This window comes from Neolamprologus brichardi, chromosome 4 (genome assembly GCF_056152115.1).
Source record: "Neolamprologus brichardi isolate AB-2024 chromosome 4, ASM5615211v1, whole genome shotgun sequence".
NCBI lineage: Eukaryota > Metazoa > Chordata > Actinopteri > Cichliformes > Cichlidae > Neolamprologus > Neolamprologus brichardi.
The window spans coordinates 3,826,971-3,848,711 of NC_142107.1; the positions used below are offsets into that span (position 1 = coordinate 3,826,971).

The following is a 21,741-nucleotide window of genomic DNA, read 5'->3' on the forward strand; positions in this document are numbered from 1 at the left end:
ATGCAGGTTATCACATCAGGCCAGTAAATGTTGAAAACAAGTGGGGGTGGAGGGACTGTTAAACACATTTATATATGGATCTGTGATGCACAGAGGACTGTGGTGTGTGAAGTAAGTGCATAATGTCTGCATTTTCTCCCCTTTCTTCCACTGAAATATAATTTTTAGTTGTAGTTTGATGACTTACACCATGACTTATAAATCATTAAAAAACAAAGCAGCACTTTCAAATCTTTAAAGCAGGTGATTAAACTGGAAAGTTGTTGGAGACGCACTGGGATGAATTCTCTGCTCTATCGGTGCCTTTCAAAAGGCTGATTGCAAAAGATGAACAGCCACAGGCGGGTGCCCCCCCGCCCCCCGCCCCCTCCTCCTCCCTCCTTCGCTTTCCTCATCCATCCATCCGCGCTTCCCTCTGCCTCTGCCGCTGGATGGTGCGTTTTTAGGACCCCACGGAGGAGGAAACCCGGAGCTTTTCCCCTCTGTCTGATGGAGACGGCGCTGAGGAAAGGAGCGAGTCCGGTCGGCGGAGACCACCTCGAGGATCCTGCAGGAAGGACTTCGCTGCTGCTGTAGGAAGGCGAGAGAGAGGGGGAGAGGAGCGAGAGGGGAGACTCGGGAGGTAACGGGCCGTTAATAACCTGTTGTTGGTGTGTTTTTGTTTGTCGTTCATAAAGAGGAGAGCCGAATGAGCGACGTGAGAGCGACACGTTAGCCGTGCTGGACTGACTGGGCTGGATTTCTAAAAGAGGAACTGGCATTATTATCTCTGTTTCGCCCTCCGCTCTAACGTCCTGCTCATGTTTATTTTTTCATTAGATTTTATGAAAATCACGCGTTTTTCTATCAAAAGCAAATGATTGTGAGTTAATTTGTTCATTTGCCATTTCTGCAGGCGTACGCTCTTCAGAAGGCGTAAAACGAGATGTTAGTTTTATTTAATCCTTTTTCTTTTCTTTCTTTTATACATTTTGTTGCTCATTTAAGTCAACAATAGAAACTGCAGCACATCAGACTGCAATTCAATTACAGCAGCTGGCTGGAGCCTTTTAATTTAAAAGGAGAAGGGCTGAGAGCGCCGCCCGAAGTCTGGACGTGGAATCTGTACAGAGCGTAAACTGGGATCATATCTGATCTAGAACAGCAGCCCGGCTTTACTTCATAAACAGAGCTGTCACTGCATTGTATTTAATCACCTGTTCCTCTGAGGGGCCACCGGGGCCCGTGATGTTACACAGATGATAACCTTCTTACATCATCTGATCCTACCAGTTTCCAGACAGCAGAGGATTAAAATAGAACATAAAAAGAAATAAAGAAGGCTTGTTCCGCACTCGGGAGCTTCGTGCTGTTGGCCTGGAGTGAAATAGCACTTGCAGGGCTCCAGAGGTGAGCAGGGAGACTGGCAGCGAGGCCGCAGGGTTGAATTGTTGCCTCTTCTTTGCATGTCCCCCGGTGTTTGCACAATCCTGCCGCAGGTGCGCAGAATAGAAGCGCTTTTGTGCTCTCTTTCTACGCCAGTTTGCATATGGAACAACATCAGCGGCCATTAATATTGATCCAGCTTGTAACAATGTTGACTGAAGTAAATGCAAACACGTATTGAACCGCAGCTCAGCTGCTCTGATGACAGAAGGGACTAACTTACATTTAAAAGTGAGCAGGGGTTCCTACACTTTCAGTCATAGTGCAGAGAATTTATTGGCGTGTGTTCTGACTGCAAATCAAGTTTCTCATTAATTGCTCGGTAGCAAAGGTCAGTGCTTATCTCATTTATAAGCCTGCAAACTGACTAGATTTGGACAGTTGGCTACAAATAAAAATCAGGGTAGTGGTGACAACAAGCGATTCCAAGCGAGTGTTGAGGTGTTTTTGGTATTGCATGCTGCAACTGTGATGAGCATCGTGCTCTGTTTTCTGATCTTTGTAGACAAAACGATTCAACAGGTGAAAGAATACAGTGGGCTTCTCTGTTGAATTGTAAAGCTGCAAAAATGCAAACTAGTATAATGACTTGAATTGTAGATGACGGATATTTCTGTTAGTCAGCTTATTGATTTCCACTTGGACCTCTTCCTCTCTTCTACACTGCACAGCAGCAGCTCTCTCGGCGCCTCTTTACTGAATGCAGAGATGCATTTATGCTCACCTTGTCTGTCACTCAGTCATGCATCCTTTGTCATTCTGTTTCTCTCTGTTAATATGCTTCTCACACCGACACACATACACAAACAGGGGGGCCACTTTTTTTTTTTTTTTGCTGTGTCTAACCTTGAGTTTTGTTATTTTCCGGAAAGCACAGCTTGCGTTTTTTCTAGTCTTCTTCTGTCTTCTCTTATATTTAATTCTGTTTCCTGTTCTTTCATGCCCTGCAGATCCTCCATCATCGGAAGGCCTCCTGCATCTCTTCCAGGGCGTGCCTCTGTGATTGCGTCTAACATGCACGCTCACAAGAGCGCACAGCTTGTCTAATCAACCACAGTGCGTGTTTCTTCGCGAGCGTACGTCAAGTGCAGGAATGGGTTCGGTGGGCGCGGAGCGCCGCAGGCCCACGCCGGCCCAGACGCCCGAGGAGAGGGACGTGTGGAGGGATGGAGGAAGATCTGTTTGGAGGGAGGGCTGGAGAGAGGGAAGAGAGAGCGGCATTGTGCAGAGCTACAGCTTCGATTCATACCAGCTGGAGGAGGAGGAGATCAGTAAAGACGCACCGGAGCGAGGAGTGCTGGCTTTGTCCGAACCCGGTGAGGGAGTTTTTGTTCTATCTGTGCATGTGTGTGTGTAATCTACTATTTATAAAGAGAGAGGCGAGGAACATGGAAGGAAAGGGGTAGGTGTACCAACAAACAGCAATTTGTCAAAGTGAAAAAAAGCACATTAATATCCTTTTACTCCTAAACACCAGGAACAAAGTGTTTAGATACGTGGACAGAGAGAAAAGTGTTTGCCAATGATTTTCCACCAGGAAATTTAAAATGCACCTTCTTCATTGTTTACCACACTTTCACATTATATTCTATATATAAAGAATTTAGACAGAATAGCATTTACATGTGCTGTTTACATATTTACTGATTAACTGTTAGATATGTATTCAGAGGGCAGTAAAGCTCTGCTCTGGATGTTTTTAAAAGATATTTGAGATTGTAAGAAGCAGTGAAAACGGTGGTTATAGGACATTTGCATTTTTCAACTGGAAGTTTTCAGAGTTTGCACAGTTGTATAGATCGAAGAACCCCAAGATCTTTTATATCACTGCTACTGATACCGCAGATTAACTACCCAAACTGTCTTATCTTTTAAGACATGCTGAAATTGTATCTGTGTGGACGGGCTGTGATCTGCTCACCTGTATTGATTTGACCTGAAACAAGCACATACGCCACAACATTATGTGGGATTTGACAAGAGAGAGGTGGAGAAACTCAAACTGCATGACTGCGAACCCGAGCTGTCAGTGAGTGTGGATAACTCACCTTCACTGCATCCATCCAAATCAACTTTGTTCTGGTTTAAACTGCAGTGTTTTTTATTGTTGTTTGTTTAACAACAACAACAACAAAACACAACACTGTTCGGAAGTGTTAATTTCTTTATATTTAATTAGGAAAATGGGTGCAGAGATTTATTGAAACATATGCAAACATACATGTAAATACAGTATATAATACAAAACAGAGTTTGTATAATTCTAATCAGCTTGAAAGTTAAGATTTGGTACGACCACCTTTATTCTTCAGCACAGTCTGATCTCTCTTAGGCAGCTTTCTTGTCATTTCTTTAAGTAATCTTCAGGAATGGTTCTCCAGGCTTCTTGAAGGACATTCAAAGCTCTTCTTTGGATGTTGCTGCCTTTTGTTCTGTTCTCTGTCAAGATGATCCCACACGGTTTCAATAATGTTGAGGTCCGGGTTCTGGGGAGGCCAATCCATGACTAATACTGTTCCACTGTGTGTTTTTATATATGCTTTTACTGCATTGGCAGTGTGTTTGGGATCATTGTCAAGCTGAAAAATGAAACTGTTGCCCGATGGTATTGCTCGGTGTATCAAACTGTGATGATACTTTCCTGTGTTCATAATTTTGACAAGATCTCCAACAACATCGGCTGAAATTCAGCCCCAAACCATGACAGAGCCTCCACCATGTTTTACAGATGGCTGTACACACCCACTGTTGTACTTCTCTACTGACCTCATCTCTACATACTAATGAGCCGTTTTCAGTTAACACCTTTTTGGGAATCACCTCAATGGTACAAAAATACTAAGTTATTCCTGTCAAACTCTGTTGTCTGTGGGATTTTTTATAGATTATACTAAAGGATTTTTAACAAAGGTTTTTGCAACAAAGTGGCTGAAGATACAATTTAAAGTTGATTCTTTGCTGTTCTTCTTCTTTGTCGGTTACGTGGATTACACTACAGTGGTTCATCCCTTAAGTTAGGTGCTTTTTTATATTTGAATGTTCCTCTGAAAGAAAAAGAATAAAAGAGAGAGAGACAAAACTATTAAAGTTCTTCAGAAAGTCTGGCTCTTTAGAAGCAGAATTGAGAAGTGGCTCAAGACTTTTTCACAGCGCTGTATTGTCATTTCGATTTATTGTCAAATACACTTTACAACAGCAGCTAACTGGAAAAAAAAAGTTTTAAAAAATCTGAAATAAAAATTTTAGTTATATTAAGCTTTAAGTCTCTTCCCCCTCCCCTTTTTACCATTTTTAACAATGAGACCATCAAACTTCAGTGCTGCAGCTAAGCTTCTATACCAACAGCTACCGCAACAGATAACTAATATGCAAACTTTATTTAAAAAATGAACAATATTGAAAGTGACATCAGATTTTTTAAATCAAAGGTTAAACATGGCCATGCTGCTAGATTATTCCAGCCCACTTAACCTCTGGATAAGTTCTTCCAAATGTAGAAAACCGATTGGTTTCCCCAGCTGTGTTTGGGCAGGTGTTGAGGTGCACCCTGGACAGGTTGCCAGTCCATCAAAGTGCCCTTAAACTTTTGTAAATAATAAGTCAGAATGGATTTAATAAGCGTCTTGAAGATTTGTATGGGCAGTGCATGTTAGACACAGAGGGCGGTCTTGATAACAAAAAACTGCTGTGTTGCCTGGTTACACAAAGGCCATGTTAATCAGGTCATAAGTGACCAGTGACGCACAATGACGGCCTTGCAGGCAGAAGCCTTTTTCGCTGCTCTCTTCATGTGTTTCTTACTTATATTTTGCTCTTTTTTCCTGCTTCCCTTTCTTCTCTGAAGCTGTCAGTCTTCATATTTCAGTCTGCAACAAAACAGACAGGGGATGCAATCTCCACAGAGTCTGCCTTCTCCTAGGAGAAAATAAAAGATAGAGATGTGGCAAAGCAGCAGAAATGTCATTTCAGTTCTGCAGCTGCACAACAACTGTGTTTCTGAGCAGAGGACAACAGGTTTTATGAAGGTGTACATTGATTTTTATTTTCAGCAGCCAAATTAATTTTAAAAAGGTGAAAATCCATTTGTATCATCAGATGCATCAGTAAAAAAAAATTTTGTTTCTATAGTAATAAAGTAGTGACATGAGTCAGCGAGAAGGACGTTTTCCCACTCAGTCTGCAGTAAAGCCTAAATTCTCATGATGAATGATTTGGGGCCATTAATATTAGGCTTACAGGATTAGGAAAGGATTAAGAACAGTTATATAAAAAACCTGCACATCACACTTTCTCCATGTAACCGATCCGGCTGCAAAACAGAAATGTACGAGTTTTAACTGAAGCTATTTCGACAGCTAGACCATGATCTGAGATCCCCGTGATTAATCTTTCACTAACACAAGCGCAACAGTCTGTTCCACCATCAGCTGCTCCATCAAGTGGAACAGAGGCGTTCCTGCTGCCGCTGCACCTTTCTTCCTCCTGATTAGCTTCTCTGAAGACAGAGTGTTCTGGCTTCAGTCCTAATTCAGATGTTAATCATATCCCGCCGTCTGATTTCATGCTGCTTTAATTCTCTAACCTATGACTCCCATTTTGCTGCTCAGACTTTGAGGAACCGATCCCTGACGACCGTTACCATGGCATCTACTTTGCAATGCTACTGGCTGGAGTGGGTTTCCTGCTTCCCTACAACAGCTTCATCACAGATGTGGATTACCTGCATCAGAAGTTTAAAGGTATAAATATGGATGAGTGTGCACAAAGTCACGTTTGCGGTTACGGCTCGAGGCTACGCTGTCACATCTCTCCCTTGTGTTTCAGGGACATCGATAGTGTTTGACATGAGTCTGACGTACATCTTAGTGGCTTTGCTGGCCGTCATCCTCAACAATGTGCTGGTGGAGCGACTCAGCATGCACACCAGGATCACTGTGGGTAAGTCAGAGAGGCACCAAGAGCACAGACCGAGTGGAAAATTAAAAACTGTTCCATTAAAACTTACCCTGTTACTTATTAAATACTTTGGGAGCACACAGTCCCGAAGAGATCTACCCACAGGGGAGCTTCACTGAGAACTACAGTCATGAAAAAGAAAGCACATTCCTTTTCAATTCTTTCACAGATCAGGGTATAAAAAAATCATCTTGGCCTTCAGACTATTTAAATATAACCTCAGATATATTTTTACACCATGCCACTTTATTTTACAAACACTAAGGCAAAATGAACAGTAGAGTGTGTGCACCCTATGATTCAGCAGCTTGGAGAACCACATTTGATAGCAATAATTGAAGAAGCTGTTTTCTGTATGACTTCAGTCTCTCACATTATCGTATTGCCAAAATGTCAGTGCACCTTGTGGGCATTTGTTTATGCACAGCATTTCAGTCAGCTTGAGCCTGGGTTATTGCAACACTTTGATTTTTTTCTTTTTCAGCCATTCTGTTGTAGATTTGCTGATGTGCTTGCAATCATGGTCCTGTTGAAAGACCAGCCTGGGCCGAGCTGTCAGACAGATGGCCTCACATACTCTAGAATACTCTGGAGAATTTAAACACGTTCTCACTCCCGAGGCTCAATATTTTATGCTAGGTGACAAATCGTCAACATGTTACGCTTCCGGGCACCCAACACGTTCCTAAATGACAAGATCGGAAAAATTGGGAAATATGAGAACCATTTGGAATCAATCCACACATATTCGTTCAATTTCCTCAAATCGCTTTGGAAAACACTATTTTACGTCATTAAAGTGCTGGTTAAGGTTAGGAATAAGGTTATGGTTAAGGCTGGAATACATGGCTGGAACATGTTTTACCACGGGATCGTCATTCTACTGTATTTCACCCATAACCTGGCGCTACCTTAAGAACGCCGAAGGTCGCCTTCCACGTTCCTCAGGAACGCTGCCGGACGTAACAAATCGTCAGGATGTTATGCCTCCGGAGTGAGAACGAGCTGAGGATTTCATGGTCAACTCAGTGGCTGCAGGGCACTCTGGTCCTGTGGCTGCAGAACAAGCCCAAATTATCCGACATCCCCCACCGTGCTTGGAAGTTGGTATGAGCTGTTTGCGCTGATGTGCTGTGTTTGGTTTTTGACAAATAGGGTTCTGTGTTTTATAGCCAAACATCTTCACTCTGTCCTTTGGACTGAGAAGACCATTGTTCCAGAAGTCTTTTTTTCCAGTTCTATCTTTGCAAATCTGTGCTGTCATGTTTCTTTTAGAGAGACGAGGCTTTCACTTCAAACCTTTTGAAAGAGCTGTACACTGTACTGTGATGAACATTAACATTTGACGTGCTGGCTGAGGCCTGTAGAGTCCAAGATGAAGTTTCTCTGAGTGTTGCATGGTCTGACCTTGTGGAGAATTTGCACAAGAATGACACAAGACTTGGCTTGTGGTTGGTAATGGAACATAACTCTTATTATGGTCTTTGATCATTTTGTAATCCTCGTTAAGCTTCTTCATGTTGTCTTAATGGCTTTGGTGTATAATTTCTGCCTTACAGCATGCTGAAAGTGAAGTGCCGGTCAAGATATGCCAAGATTTATATTTCATTTTAATGAGTCAACAATCATATTTTACTCCCACACACATGAAGCATAAAGCCAAAAACTTTCTATTTTTAATTCTTAAGCCTAACCTTACAAGCTGTCCTTCACGTGTGGACACGTAAAACGGTGCACTACTTCCAGCAGTAGTAACAACTGTCAAAAAACAGCAGGAAGCTTAAAGCTTATCAGAGTGTGCAAAAATGGGAAAATGTTCTAAAGATAAAGAAAAATCCATTTTTCCACGGATCTCCTGTGGTCTTTATTCATAAACACCACAGGAGATCCATTTTTGGCTTTTGCCGAAAACTGTGAATTGACAAGCAGCGGTTTCAGAATTCATCTGCATCTTCCTCAGATTGTTTTCATATTTCAAAAACATCTTTAAAGGTGATTTGACATGCTCTTTGAATAAGCTGTTCGGTAACAGGCGAGCACATACAGGCTGATTTAAAATCATGTTTGTTAAAGTCTTAGCTGGAGATACTGGAGAGATGTGGCCAAAAATATTAATCTTTGCAGGAATGATTCTCAAACTGTGATATTGGAGATGAACCTAGAAATATTAAAGCCCTTCAAGCTCACCCTTAAAAAAATCATGATAAAACGTTCTTTAAATATGCATGTTCCCGGGAAGTTTGAGATCACTGCACATACATGATAAATTTCAGAACAGGGTTTCACCGCAATAGCCTCTGCTGCTTAAAATAGCTGTGCTTGTATTTTTGGTTAAAGGTCTTTTGAAGTTTGTTGTCAGCTTGAGAGCGTATCCCCGGGTTAAAGAGTTAATGAACTGCCTCACATATAGTTTCCTCACTCTTATCAAATATGTGTTCAGTCCTGCAGTCACAACATTACCTGGATCACTGACTCAGCCTGTCACTCTCTCTGCAGGTTACATCTTAGCTTTGGGGCCCCTGATCTTTGTCAGCGTGTTCGACGTTTGGCTGGAAAAGTTCACCACCAAGCAGGCTTATGTCATCAACCTGGTATCAGTGGGAGTGGTGGCCTTTGGATGTACAGGTACTTTGATGTTCTTTTACCCTAATAATGGTTAAACGAACTGAATGACAGTAGACTACACTTAAAAGGCAGAAGAGCCACTCTTGACTACATCCTTGCAGCATTGACTTTTTGGAACTAGATGAACTATAATTGGATGAAAGGCTAGAAAGACAGATTGCCAACATGTTACAATCAGCAGAGTCCATCTGCACCAATTAGCGCAACTTGTCTGTATGTGGCTCTTTGCAGTAGGGAACTCGGCTCAGCTATCTGGCACCTGGTTGCATTCTGGTTGTAGTCTATATAAAATCGAGGTGGTCAAGCACTTCTTGCATTTTGCAGTTAAATTACAGAGACGCAGCAATTATGTCACTTTTTGTGGAGAAATTTCAGAATTTCAGTTTCATATCCATCGGGTTCTGGCTGTGCAATGACTGTAAGCAGTTAATATGAATTTCTATGTATGTAGATGGCATCTACATGCCAGTTTATCAGTTTATCACACACAATTGCCACAAACAGGCTGCATGTAATTTCGGACTTAACTGAAACTAGCAGCCTTTGAGAAATGTTTGCTAGCCTTTCAAAAGCCTAGCAATCATTAGCCGCTATTACAGCCACCTGTGCCTTGTCTCCCATATAAATCAACGCAGTAACAATGCTTATAAGCTTTACGGCTTAACATCTTTGAAAAATGTTTAAAAATTCACAGCTGCAGATTTTTTTAATGAAGGGAGAAATTAGCAAATACTCTCTTTTTCTGTCCCAGGCTATAGAGATGTTAGCTAGTTTTACTGTACAGGCTGTATGTAAATAATGGCTCTCATGTGAGTTTTTTTTAACCATATAAGTGACCATATATGGTCACTTAACCATATATGGATATCTGAGCTGTGCTGAGGTGCACAGCTCAGATATCAGATGGCACAATTTAGCTTGGTTAGCAAGCTACATTTTTAAAATACACCGATGCAACACAGACACATGTGTAATAATAGCTTTAGGTAACAGACCTTTAAATACTAGAATTTGAATCGCCATAACTGTTGCACAAACTTATTTGGAGGTCTGCCTCATAATTACATAAAAAAAACCCTCCAAAAGGCGCTAACAACACAATCACCTTAATGAGGTTGATTTCAGGGACTCTGAAATTGTCTCAATTGTGCCTAAAGTGGAGATCAGAGGACCTGCATTGGGTTTAGTTCTGGAGCTGCTGGTTGTATATGACTATGTGAAAAGTGTGGCTCGTAGCAAAAAGCTTACAGACAATGTACTGTTTTGTCTGCAGGCAGCTAGCAGACAACAGCACTCTGCTAAAGCCTGTACACCACCGATTCAGCCTGTAAAAGAAGGCAGAAAAAGTGGAACATTTAGCTCCTTAATAGCCAGACAATTCCCTCATGAGTTTGTGGAAAACAATATAGAGCTATAAGGACAATTACTTTTATTAAAAGGATAATAAATTATAACTAAATATGTGTCAGAGCTCCCCCTGTTGGGATAAACACAAACCCAATAGAGGTTTTGGTCCTCAGCTGCTGCTGACTACACAGAGCCGTTTTCCTCTGTGTGTTTGTCAGTGAGAACTCAGAGTTTCTGCCTGCTGTAATATCAGTTTAATTAGTGGAGGTCTGAGGGTCAGAGCAGCTTCTCTCAAGTGGTGTGTGGTGGTTCATTAAGTTCCCCTCTAAATAAATCGTGTTGTTACAATGTTGACTGTTGGGCCTCTATTTACACTGATAACTGCCTCCCTCCTCCCTCTTCAGTGCAGCAGTCCAGTTTCTATGGTTACATGGGGATGCTGCCCAAGAGGTACACACAGGGGGTAATGACTGGAGAGAGTAAGTACACTCAACGATTAGCACACACGTTTACGTTAGCTCTCGCTGCCAGGCTTTGTCATCCTCCTCACCTTCTTCATCTCCTTCATCATTTACGTACCCTCCTCAGGTACGGCCGGGGTGATCATCTCGCTGTCCCGCATCTTCACCAAGCTGCTGATCAAAGACGACAAGAAGAACACGCTGATCTTCTTCCTCGTCTCCATCAGCATGGAAATGCTGTGCTTCCTGCTTCACCTGCTGGTCCGCCGCTCACGATTTGTCCGGTATTACACCAGCCACGCCCAGGGTAAAGGTCCGGGCAAATGTCACGATCCAAGAGACAACGGGACCGGGTACAGGGTTCACCACGATGTCACTGCAGAGGAAGTAAGATTTGTAAGTTTATGGACAGCTTATTGACTCACATGTGTTTTATGTCTGTTCACTGCAAATACTAAGTATTGTTAGCCATCCCAGCAGCAGGCTCAATTACTCTGGCACAAAACAAACATCTTAACATATATACTATATATTCCAAGGATCCAGGCTTTCTTTAAAGTGTTTAAAGTGCTCTTGAACTATTGCCTTTAGATATTGGCTGGTTTTCACTCTTTTATATTACAGTCCTTGTAGCTGATAATTTAAAAGGAGTGATTTTTGTTTATTATGCCATTAACACTAACCTATGAATCCTTCAATCATTAATAAGCTAACTTAGCAGATGGATCAGTGTTGTCTTAAGTGTACCGTTAACAGCTGTGACAAAGACACAAAATTTCTTCCCATTTCTTGAGCTAAATCTATGAAAAGTGTCAAAGATAACAGAGTTTAACAGGCAGAAAATGTTTGACACTAACGTTCCCAAAGCACTATCAGTAGAAAACTTATGTCTCAGCATGCTGTGCAGCATATTCTTAAAAAATGAATGAAATTGTAAGTAGCAAACAAAAGAACTAAACAAGTATCTATAGCAGATGAAGAGTATTTGAAAGTCATGGTCTTAAGAAATAAGAAAAAGAAATCCAGCAAAGACCTGACACACAATCAGAGAGATGTATCTGGCCCTTCAGTCGATCCATCTACTGTTCACTAAAGATGGTGGAAGGATGGCTCTCAAGAAGCCGTTCTTAATGAAGGGAAAGAAAAAAGACTGAGTTATGCCAAATTGCATGAGAACTGTACTGAAAATAGGCGGGAACATGTCTGATGGAGTGATGAATCCAGTTTTGACATTTCTGGTTTAACTGTTCATCAGTATGTTTGGAAAAGGTCAGGAGAGGTACAACAGTGTCTACAGCCATCTGTAAAACACGGTGGAGGCTCTGTCATGGTTTGGAGCTGCATTTCAGTCAGTGCTGTTGGTGTTTTTAAAACTGATGGAATTATGAATGCAGAAAAGTACCATCAGATTTTAATTCGCTGTGCAGTAACAACTGAAAAGCATCTGATTGGCTTCATTCTTCAGCATGATCCCAAACACACTGCCAATGCAGTAAAAGCATAGCTGGCTAGAAGGACACAAAAAGGAACATCGGTCATGGATGGACCTCTCCAGAGCCCAGACTTCAGCATTATTGAAGCAGTGTGGGATCATCTTGACAGAGAACAGAATAAAAGGCAGCAAACATCCAAAGAAGAGCTTGAAGAATACTTAAAGAAATGACAAGAAAGCTATGCATATCTCCTGTAGTGCATTTGGTACCAAAAGTCATAAATATGCCAAAGTGCTTGGACTTGATATTTTGCTGTCAGCGTTGTATCTTCAGCGTCTTTGATATTTTTCTCACGTTGCTTTTCAAGTTAGATTAGGATACTGACTCGACACAGACCAACAGGCTCCCTCATTAAAGCTTCCGCTACATGTTTTATTCATTAAATCATTTATAAATATTGTAATGACAAATAGTTTCTGGACTCAGACAGGGAGGAAATGGCAGGCCTCTAAACTGTAATGTCATCCAGAGCGAGCACGCACACAAGTATTGAGGGCTGGTTGTGCTTAAAAATGCAATCACTTAGTAGCTATGAGCTGTTTCTTGGCTGCTGGTCAGAAAGATGCTAAAGGAGAGAAAGAGCAAAAGATATTGGAAGTTGTTCTTTAGGGCTGAGGTATATAGGGAGTGGTGCAGGAGAAAGACGGAGAGTTGACGACGCCTCCTGTGAACCCAGAGAGAAAGAGAGTCACGATGCTGAGAGAGAGAAAAAAAGTTTACGGGAAGCTACTAATGCGAGACAAGTGAGAGAGGCAGTGCAGAGAGTGGGGAAGAGTTGTAGAGAAAACATAAGACGAAACAAATTAAAGGAAGAGAAGGGAAAGAGAGCAGGACACCGGCCATGACAACGAGAGGAAAAGAGGGAAAGAAAACGACTTTGAATTGAAACCCACTTTGTAGCTGTGCTTTAAGCAGCATTTTGTAGCCTGAAGACATGAAGCTAGTACTGCTCATCCTGCTCAGTGTGTGTGTGTGTCTGTGTGTGTGTGTGTGTGTGCACTCAGAGCCTTCAAAGGAAGAAACTGCACCTGAGGCTGTCATTGCTTAATGTGTGCGTGTTCATATTTGTATGTGCGCCATTACATACAAGTGTGTGATGGACGTCCCCGGGTGTTTTACAGCTCTGTGTCTGTGTGTGTGCGTGTGTGTGTGCGTGTGTGTGTGCGTGTGTGTGTGTGTGTGTGGGGTTGATTCTGGCAGTTCTTTGTTCTGGTTGCCATGGGAAATGAATGCAGCTCTTCCTATTATGCGATAATCAAGAATAGGAGTGCCTTCTGGCCCGGCAGCCCCTCTAATCAACTAACGGATCTGTGTGTGTGTGTGTGTGTGTGTGTGTGTGTGTGTGTCACCTGGCTCAGTGAATTAGTGTGGAAAGACCTAAGCATAAAACGATGTGCCCATGTGTGTGTGTGTGGTGGTGGACATCATTACGTCAACCTTCAGCCGGTCACAGCCATCCTCTCTAATAGTCACTGTCATAAAAAGGGAATGTCATGTATCCCAGAAGCCATTGCTAATGAAAAAAACAAAAACATGTAAAGGTCAAAGCAGTAAAAGTGAATGTGTTTATTTATTGTGTGATGGCTACCTCTAGTGTTTCCTTAAAGAACCTTCAAATGCTTTAAAAAGGTTTTCAGAAATGAGCAACGAAGTCTTAATTTTCCCACTCAGAACTATGTTTAAAAATGAATACAGTTCAGTATTTTCTAGCATAGTGAATTAAAAGGGGACCGAATCACATGTTTGAGTGTTTTTGAGGACAAAGGACCCTTTTTTTAAACCTTAAAGATAAGGATGAGTATATGAGGGAGGCTGTGACTTCAAAAGATGATAAGTACTGCCCACACCTGCAGAATGGATCTGCATTCCTAATTTAATAACCAGCTGGGTTTTTGTTATTTTCTAGAGTCACCGTTTGCTTACTTTAACTCCAAAACCATATCACCTCCAAAATAAAAAACTCCAAAACCTCCAAAACAAAGTTTGCATCTTGCAGCTAATGCAGCTAACATCACCACCTCTCTGCTGCTCGCCTACTCTCTGTACTCTTATGTAATATATTTATTCTGTGGGACAGCAAATATCCCCAAAACGCTGTTCTCATTTACATATGTTTTTCTGTTTCTGTCATCACACAGAGATGAGAGTGTGAAACAGGGAAATGTAGCCCATTAACTTACAAGACCGTTTTCACTCACCTCTAAAAATCCTGAAACGATCGTGAATATAAGTTTAAAGCAGCGGCTAAGATCTAAAATGATCACTTAGAGAGAAAGCAATCTTTTTCTTCCTCTCTCACTCTAATCAGTTTTTTTTGGATACCACCCAAACTGTAAGTAATTATATGAGTAGCTGGAGCTCTGATCTCATGAGAAGTGCTTTCTGATTGTTGTTTTCACAGTCTGCAAACTAACAAGTTTGTCGCTTTAGGGCCCGCGACATAATGTTCTTGCTTTGTGACTCTTATTTTTTACCACATCTTCACTCATTATCATTATCGGGTCTATTTCGTGTTGATTTTTTCACATTGGGGTTGTAATGTAGTGATCTTTAATAACACTCCTAATCTTGTAGTTTTTACAAGTATGTTCTAGAAAATTCGCCCTTAGGACATCATTCCCACAGTGTTGAAGGATTAGCCTTCTAATTATTTTTAAATATGTCATTGGATCCAACACAAATGAGTTCCCGAAGCTAGGGTCGTTCAGCACATTGATATTAAATGTTCATGTTTTCTGTTGCACACCCACTACGTGTAAAGACAAATAAATGTCTGAATGATCTGAGATATCTGACTATTTTACATTCTTTTCATTTCATTCATATATATATATCTATGTATATATATAGAGAGAGATATGTTACAATTAAGATTTGAAAGCATTAACATAAAGTCTCGTGTGTCTGTTCAGTTTAGAAGATTACAGTAAACATCTCGTCTGTCTCTCTTCAGGGAAACGGTGGTACAGGAGCGTCTTCTGTGGAGGAAGGCGTCGAGGACATTGCGGGCGGTACCTATGTTCGATTTGATGCCCCAAAAGCCAAGATGAGAAGGAGCTGGCCCGGGCTCCGAGGTAGTCTCTTTCAAAATCTTGTCTAATCACTTCTCAATTACCCTCTGACTCCAACAGATGGATCTGAAATTTAAATGCATCCCCTGGTGATTTTGTTTAGGTAGAGGAGCGATCTCAATGAAATGACTGCTCGAGTGAATCATTTGAATTTTTAATACGGTCCTGTGTGTGTGTTCTCAAACCAGACATGATCTTGCATCGTTACGTGGTGTCCCGTGTGATCTGGGCCTACATGCTGTCGATAGCTGTGACCTACAGCATCACGCTCTGTCTGTTTCCCGGGCTGGAGTCAGAGATACGAAACTCCACCTTAGGTGAATGGCTCCCCATCCTCATCATGGCCACCTTCAACATGTCGGACTTTGTTGGCAAGGTGAGCCATATATTAACTTCACATTGTGGTGACTTTTACATGAATACCACTTCACACATGATACTTTCTATAAAATCGGAGAGATTAGAATCTGCTATTCTGCTTCCAGCCCAAGGACGTACAATCATGCCTTCATATGTTTCATGGTGGTGACTTTTAACCTTTGATTCCAGGGATTTAAGTTTTTGGAGAGCACTTTGTAGAGAACAACCCCAGTTCCAAAACTTTTGTGACACTGTGTAAAATGTGAATGAAAAACAGAAATCCAAAGCCTGGCCTTTGGCTGATCCATGTTCTTTATCCATCCAAAGAACATGGATCATCTTAAAATATGGTTTCTTCTTTGCACGATGGAGCTGTATCTTCATACGTGGATAGCACAGTGTGGTCACACACAGTGATTTCTGGAGGCACTCCTGAGCCCACACAGTGATTTCTATGACAGAGTCATGTCTGTTTTTTATGGAAGCCTGTTTTCACCACACACAAAAAAAGGGTATCCATATGATATAGCTCAAAACTTCGACTTATTAACTTGAAATTTCGACTTACTTTTCTCAGAATTTTGAGTTAATAACTCGACATTTCGATTTAGCTCTGCCAATCAGTAATCTACGTGAATGGCGTCATTTTCTTGCAACCTGGAAGGATACGGCAAAGAGGAATACGCACTCAAAACCGGATCGCAACAAATTGGGGCTTTTTAGATTACGTTTGCTGATAGTAACGCCACGTGATTCAGCTAATAACACAAGGATTTCATCATTTGTGAAGAAAATAATCAGCAATTTGTGCGTTCATGACTGGCTGTAATACTGGTAGCTTAGCTGTAGCATTTGTAGCTGAGGGATTCAGCTTCCAGGTAACAAGGAAATGACTTCATTCATGTAGATTACTGATTGGCAGCGCTAACTCAAAATGTTGAGTTAATAAGTCGAAATTTCAAGAAAATAACTCAAAATTTCAAGTTATGGATACTTTTTTTTGTGGCAGAAACAGGCTTCCATAATTTTTAATGCAGTGCTGTCTGAGCTGTTTTTCAGCCTTGTCCCTTGCACACAGAGATTTATCAGAATTGTTTGATCTACTATGTATAACAGATGATGAGGAATATTACTGAAATTGTTCCAAAAATGCAGTTTTTTTGCAGATTGCTGAAAGTCTTCCTCTCTAAGATGCTCTTTTTAAATTAAGTTTTAGATTTGTTCTGTTGTGAATCCCATCATTTTTGGAACTGGGCCTGTATTAACCTACTGCCAATGTATAAAATTCACTGGTTTAACATTAATATTAAATGCTATTGCCCTTCTCACGCTACACTTACTGAGATTTTGGGATTTAAATTTCCATTTACAGGCATCTTGGCATTAAAGGAACAAGAAAGACAGAAAGGCAGAATTAACCTCGTGAAACCATTAAAGTCGTCAACCCATTAATTTAACGTAAGGCTGGTAAAACGTCTGGTGTATTGTGGGATAATTGCACTTACTATAGCTTGGAGGCTTCATCCGAACACTCTGAAACTTATCTGGTTTCCTTGGGTCATAATTTTGACTTTGAAGGCACCAACTTTGGTTTAGTGAAAGTTGTTATGTAGGCTTTGGCTTTGTCCTCGCGGCAAATTGAGTTTTTTCTTCAAATGAAAAGGGAAAGAGATTAGAAGAGGAATTAAATTGAAAAAGGAAAAGGAAAAATTAAGGTAGCTTAGAGGTATAAAAAAGAGAGAGAGAAAGAAAAATGTCACAATAAGACACTGAAAAAGTGTAAAAAGGATTTTTCTTTTGCATTTCTCTCACGGTTCACTTTGTTTTGCACTAATACTGTTATTGTTCTTAATTATTTTCCCTGACAAGTGCTTTCCTTAGAAATTGTTCCAAGCAATGGAGAATTACTGAACATAACGGTCTTAAGTTCAAAACTGCAAATGCTCGTATATTTCATATATTATTTGAATAGTTTTCCTTGTTTTTCCAAAGTGTAATACACAGCCTGACTGAAACACTCCTGCTGTCCCCTCAGATCCTGGCAGCACTGCCATATGACTGGTCTGGGGGTCGTCTGCTCTTCTTCTCTTGCCTGAGGGTGGTCTTCATCCCTCTGTTTGTCATGTGTGTGTATCCTGCCAATGAACCCACTCTATCCCACCCTGCCTGGCCCTGTCTCTTTTCTCTCCTCATGGGAGTCACCAACGGATATTTTGGGTCCGTACCGATGATCCAGGCTGCGGGCAAAGTGCCACCTGAACAGCGGGAGCTTGCAGGTGATTTTTGACTTCTTTTGTCTGATTTATTGTTAAATAAAAAGCATCAATAATTGAACTGAAGCCAGTTGATTAGACCCATTTAGCTTAATTTTAGCCATATAAGTTGTTGTATGTCACAAGAATACCATTAAATGGTTGAAAATTAGATCATTATATTCTTCTTAGCAGAATAACACTGACCTTAGCACTGTAACTGTAACTTAATTATTTTATCAACTTAATAAAGGTGCCTTGCTTTAGAATGAATGACTTCTTTTTGGCCTGACAGCTAGCTTAGCTTAGCTAGTAGCAACCAGGCAAATATAGCCTATATTAGATGTAATTTTATGTTAGCTTAAGCCTTCAGAGAAGGATTACATATGAGATATCAAACAAACTCAACACTGTTATGTGCGCTGTAATATTACACATTATTACCTGTGAGATGCTTTTTAAATGTTATCTTTAACACTCAAAAGTAATGCATATTTCAAGTGTTTTTTTAGCTAGCAGTCTCACATTGTTTTCAGGCTGGGATTTTGTGAAGAAATACTAAAGTTACATTTAGATTATAATTATAGGTTTTATTATAATTTTCCTCTGAGTGACCTGTGCTTGATGTCTTGCGCTCCTATTAATGTTAGCATGCTAAATTAGCATGCTAAATTAGGATGGTTATAATGGCACATGCTATCCCTGCTGATGCTAACATGCAAGAACATCAAAGAGTGGATAGCAAAGATGTACTTTCTTAGACTTGTTACTCACTGTCTAACATGTTTCTTGCTTACTTGTTCACGCCGAGCAGTATTCTTTATTTAAAAATAGCATTCCCCCCGGATTAGGCAGTATGATCAGCACTACAGTTACTCTCTGCTCTCTCTCGCCAGGGAATACTATGACTGTCTCCTACATGACAGGCCTGATGGTTGGCTCCGCTGTAGCGTATGCAGCTTATAGCTTCACTGCTCCACCAACAGGAATACGCTCCTCCACGCTCAACATACACACACCTGCCAACACTACCGTGTATTGAATGTCCGTAGGTTTGACACGCACTCACTCATCCATCTGTATACATTTACATGTACACACATGCTGCGTAAGGACAGGACATTTGCCCTTTCAGCAGCATAAACTGATGTACTAGACTCCAGCTGCAAAATAACTCAACAATAACAAAAGAAAAGACAAGCAGTGGCTTTTAGTGTTGAAAGGGATTAAGTGAAAAAAGTGCAGATTTCTCCACTCGCTCATCTCCCGGTAATCCACTGACCTTCAAGCATCTGCTCCGATGAACTTCCCCGGAGGAAGAGAAGTGGAGCTGTGCGTCTGCCAGCAGGCAGACATTAACCCTCAGAGTATCACACAGTGAAATTACTGTCTGCATATGTGCGAACACATCATCTGACATTTGTACAGTGCAAAGTCAAGTGATATTTTGTTGCGGGGAGCTAATGGCTTGTGGTTTTAGAGGAGACCTTGCATTATATGTGATGTTATGTTTTATGAATTCTCAGAGCTGTCGCCCATCATAGCGAGATGGTGTTCAGACTCACATAAAAATATGATCAGCGTTTTTAGACGATGAGTTCCGAAAATGCTCATTTTATTCAGGCCCTGTTATTAAAACCAGTTTAACCTTATGAGATCTCAGCCCTTATTGAGGACGACCCTAACCCTGTGCTATCAGAATAAGTCATTTTTCAAACAAATAATCATTCTAACTGAAAAAAACTTACGTCTTGGGTTAGGGCTCGGGCTATGAGCTGTTACCAATAACGACTCAGACCTCACAAGGGTTAAACAAACAGTGTCTTTTCTGCCTAAGACCCAAAGACATTTTTTCGACCCTGAGAGCACTGTGTTAGATATCTAATGCTGCAACCAGACTGGGGGAATTAATGGTGGAGGCAATTATTGCAACTGTGTGCAATTAAATTTTAATGTCATTGCCTTTGAAATGGTTGCTTTGACAACGTAATCGGATTTGCAACAACTTGCAGTCAGTCGTTGTCTTCAAAGTGAATTTGTTGCATCGAGATGACGGTAAAGGAACAAAAAGACTAAATGGAGTCAAGTTGGCAGTCTGTTTTTGATAACAACAAACACTGAAATTCACAACAACTACTTCAAATTCGGAATCCATCCAGAACCTCACAGATTTGAAAGAGAACTCCCTCTGTTTCAATAGTGACATAGTTGCTGCAGGATTGCTCAACAACCTTGCGTTCTAACAGGAGAATAACTAGTTTGCAACCATTTGATCCAAACCCCTTACTACAACGAGACACTTTGCAGACAAGTTGTACTCTTCGATGCAGACTACTATAGACTGAGTGCAACATGTTGACGATCTGTCTCCATTTATAAAGTAAACTAAACAATGATTATCAGCAAAAATTCACCAATCAGTCCGATTGCTTCGTCCCTTGGAGCAGGCAACACTCTCAACCTCGGGGTGACCGCTTGGTTTCACGTGAGCGGACCACGCTCCTCTCTAAACTCACCTTCTTTCTTTTTTTTTTCAATCTCTAAACACTTGTAACATTTTGTGACTGCATCTTGCATGTTTGTGAAACTGTGTTGAAAGAATCTGTCCACAAAGTAATCGAACCTGTCGGTGTGGTATTTCCTACTACAGCAGAGGGTCTTCAGGACCACGCAATTGTCATCATGACACACAAACAATACCAGCTGTAGGGTAAAAAAAGAAAGAAAGAAATCCTGTAAAAGGAGAGATTTCAGGTCACTTCTTGCGCCCCCTGATGGCTGAAAAAAGTATTTATTTACTAGAGGTATCGGAGGTACTGCGCTCCTGTCGCGCTAGTCTTTGTTGGTTTATCTGAAATGCTTTGCACCTCCTTTGAATGGTGTCTGTATTAAATGTCTATGTGATGATGTGGGATATAAGGGGACAAAAAAATTAGTGCCAAACAGTCTGTGTTTATGACAGATGCGATTGGGGGAGGGAGAAAAAAGTGAATGTAAAGTTGTAAATACGTAGAATAAAATGCATTCAAGGCAATGAAAGGCATTTATTTTCACTACTGCAAAGCCTGTAGAAAGAATCAGATTCATATCTTTTGTAGCTTTATTTAGTTGAAGTGACCCCTGGATCCCCTCCTTTATTTATCTCTTTCTTTTTTCCAGCTGACGCGCAGCAGCGTCTCCGTTCCCTCATGTTTCCTGTTGGACTTGATTAATTTTTCAGCGATAAGAGAAGCAGCCGAGTTCACAGTTTATATATTATATTTTAAAAAAAGAAATAAATAACAGACCTCAGTGTAAAGAGCCGCAAATGTGCACTGCATTATGTAAGCGATGGCTTGGATGGAGAATGTTGGCACTGTTTGAAACGGTGGGATGCCATTTGGGAGCTAACCTCATTACTGTATGTATGTCCTGCTTCCTGCGGCCTCTCAGCGAGCTGCTGGGTTTGAAGGTGTTTTTAGTTATTTTTGGTCAATTGTGTCATTAAAGGACATGAAAAGTCTCTCTCCTTCTCTTTCTTTCTCTCCTGCAGACATTTTGAGAGAGGGGGGAAATCCAACTTTCCCAGGAATGCATTTTTAACCATTCCTCACGATGAACTCGCACATTCATTGTGAGGATTAGTAAAGCAGTCTGGTGTTTTATGGAAATTCTTTTTCTGTAGGGTTTTCAAGAAGGGTAAACAAGAAACTAGCAGCTATCTAACTAACCAACTCCCCATTTTTACGAGCTTTGATGATGGGGTGGAGAT

At 41.0% G+C, this 21,741-nt stretch overlaps 1 protein-coding gene across 2 annotated transcripts; it reads left to right on the forward strand.

The window, feature by feature from the left end:
- Positions 1–418: 418 nt before the first annotated feature.
- Positions 419–21,479, forward strand: slc29a4a (solute carrier family 29 member 4a). 2 transcript variants are annotated; one of them, XM_035910812.2, is made up of 11 exons: positions 419–622; positions 2,376–2,741; positions 6,033–6,164; positions 6,250–6,363; positions 8,878–9,006; positions 10,758–10,832; positions 10,942–11,210; positions 15,261–15,381; positions 15,567–15,754; positions 17,774–18,014; positions 18,887–21,479. In XM_035910812.2, exons 2-11 carry the CDS (start codon positions 2,519–2,521, stop codon positions 19,030–19,032), a joined length of 1,638 nt encoding a protein of 545 aa, XP_035766705.2. In that variant the 5' UTR covers positions 419–622; positions 2,376–2,518; the 3' UTR covers positions 19,033–21,479. The 2 variants fall into 2 exon arrangements, with proteins under 2 accessions (XP_035766705.2, XP_087695769.1); XM_087839643.1 differs by having other exon boundaries at positions 10,942–11,201.
- The last annotated feature ends 262 nt before the right edge of the window (positions 21,480–21,741 follow it).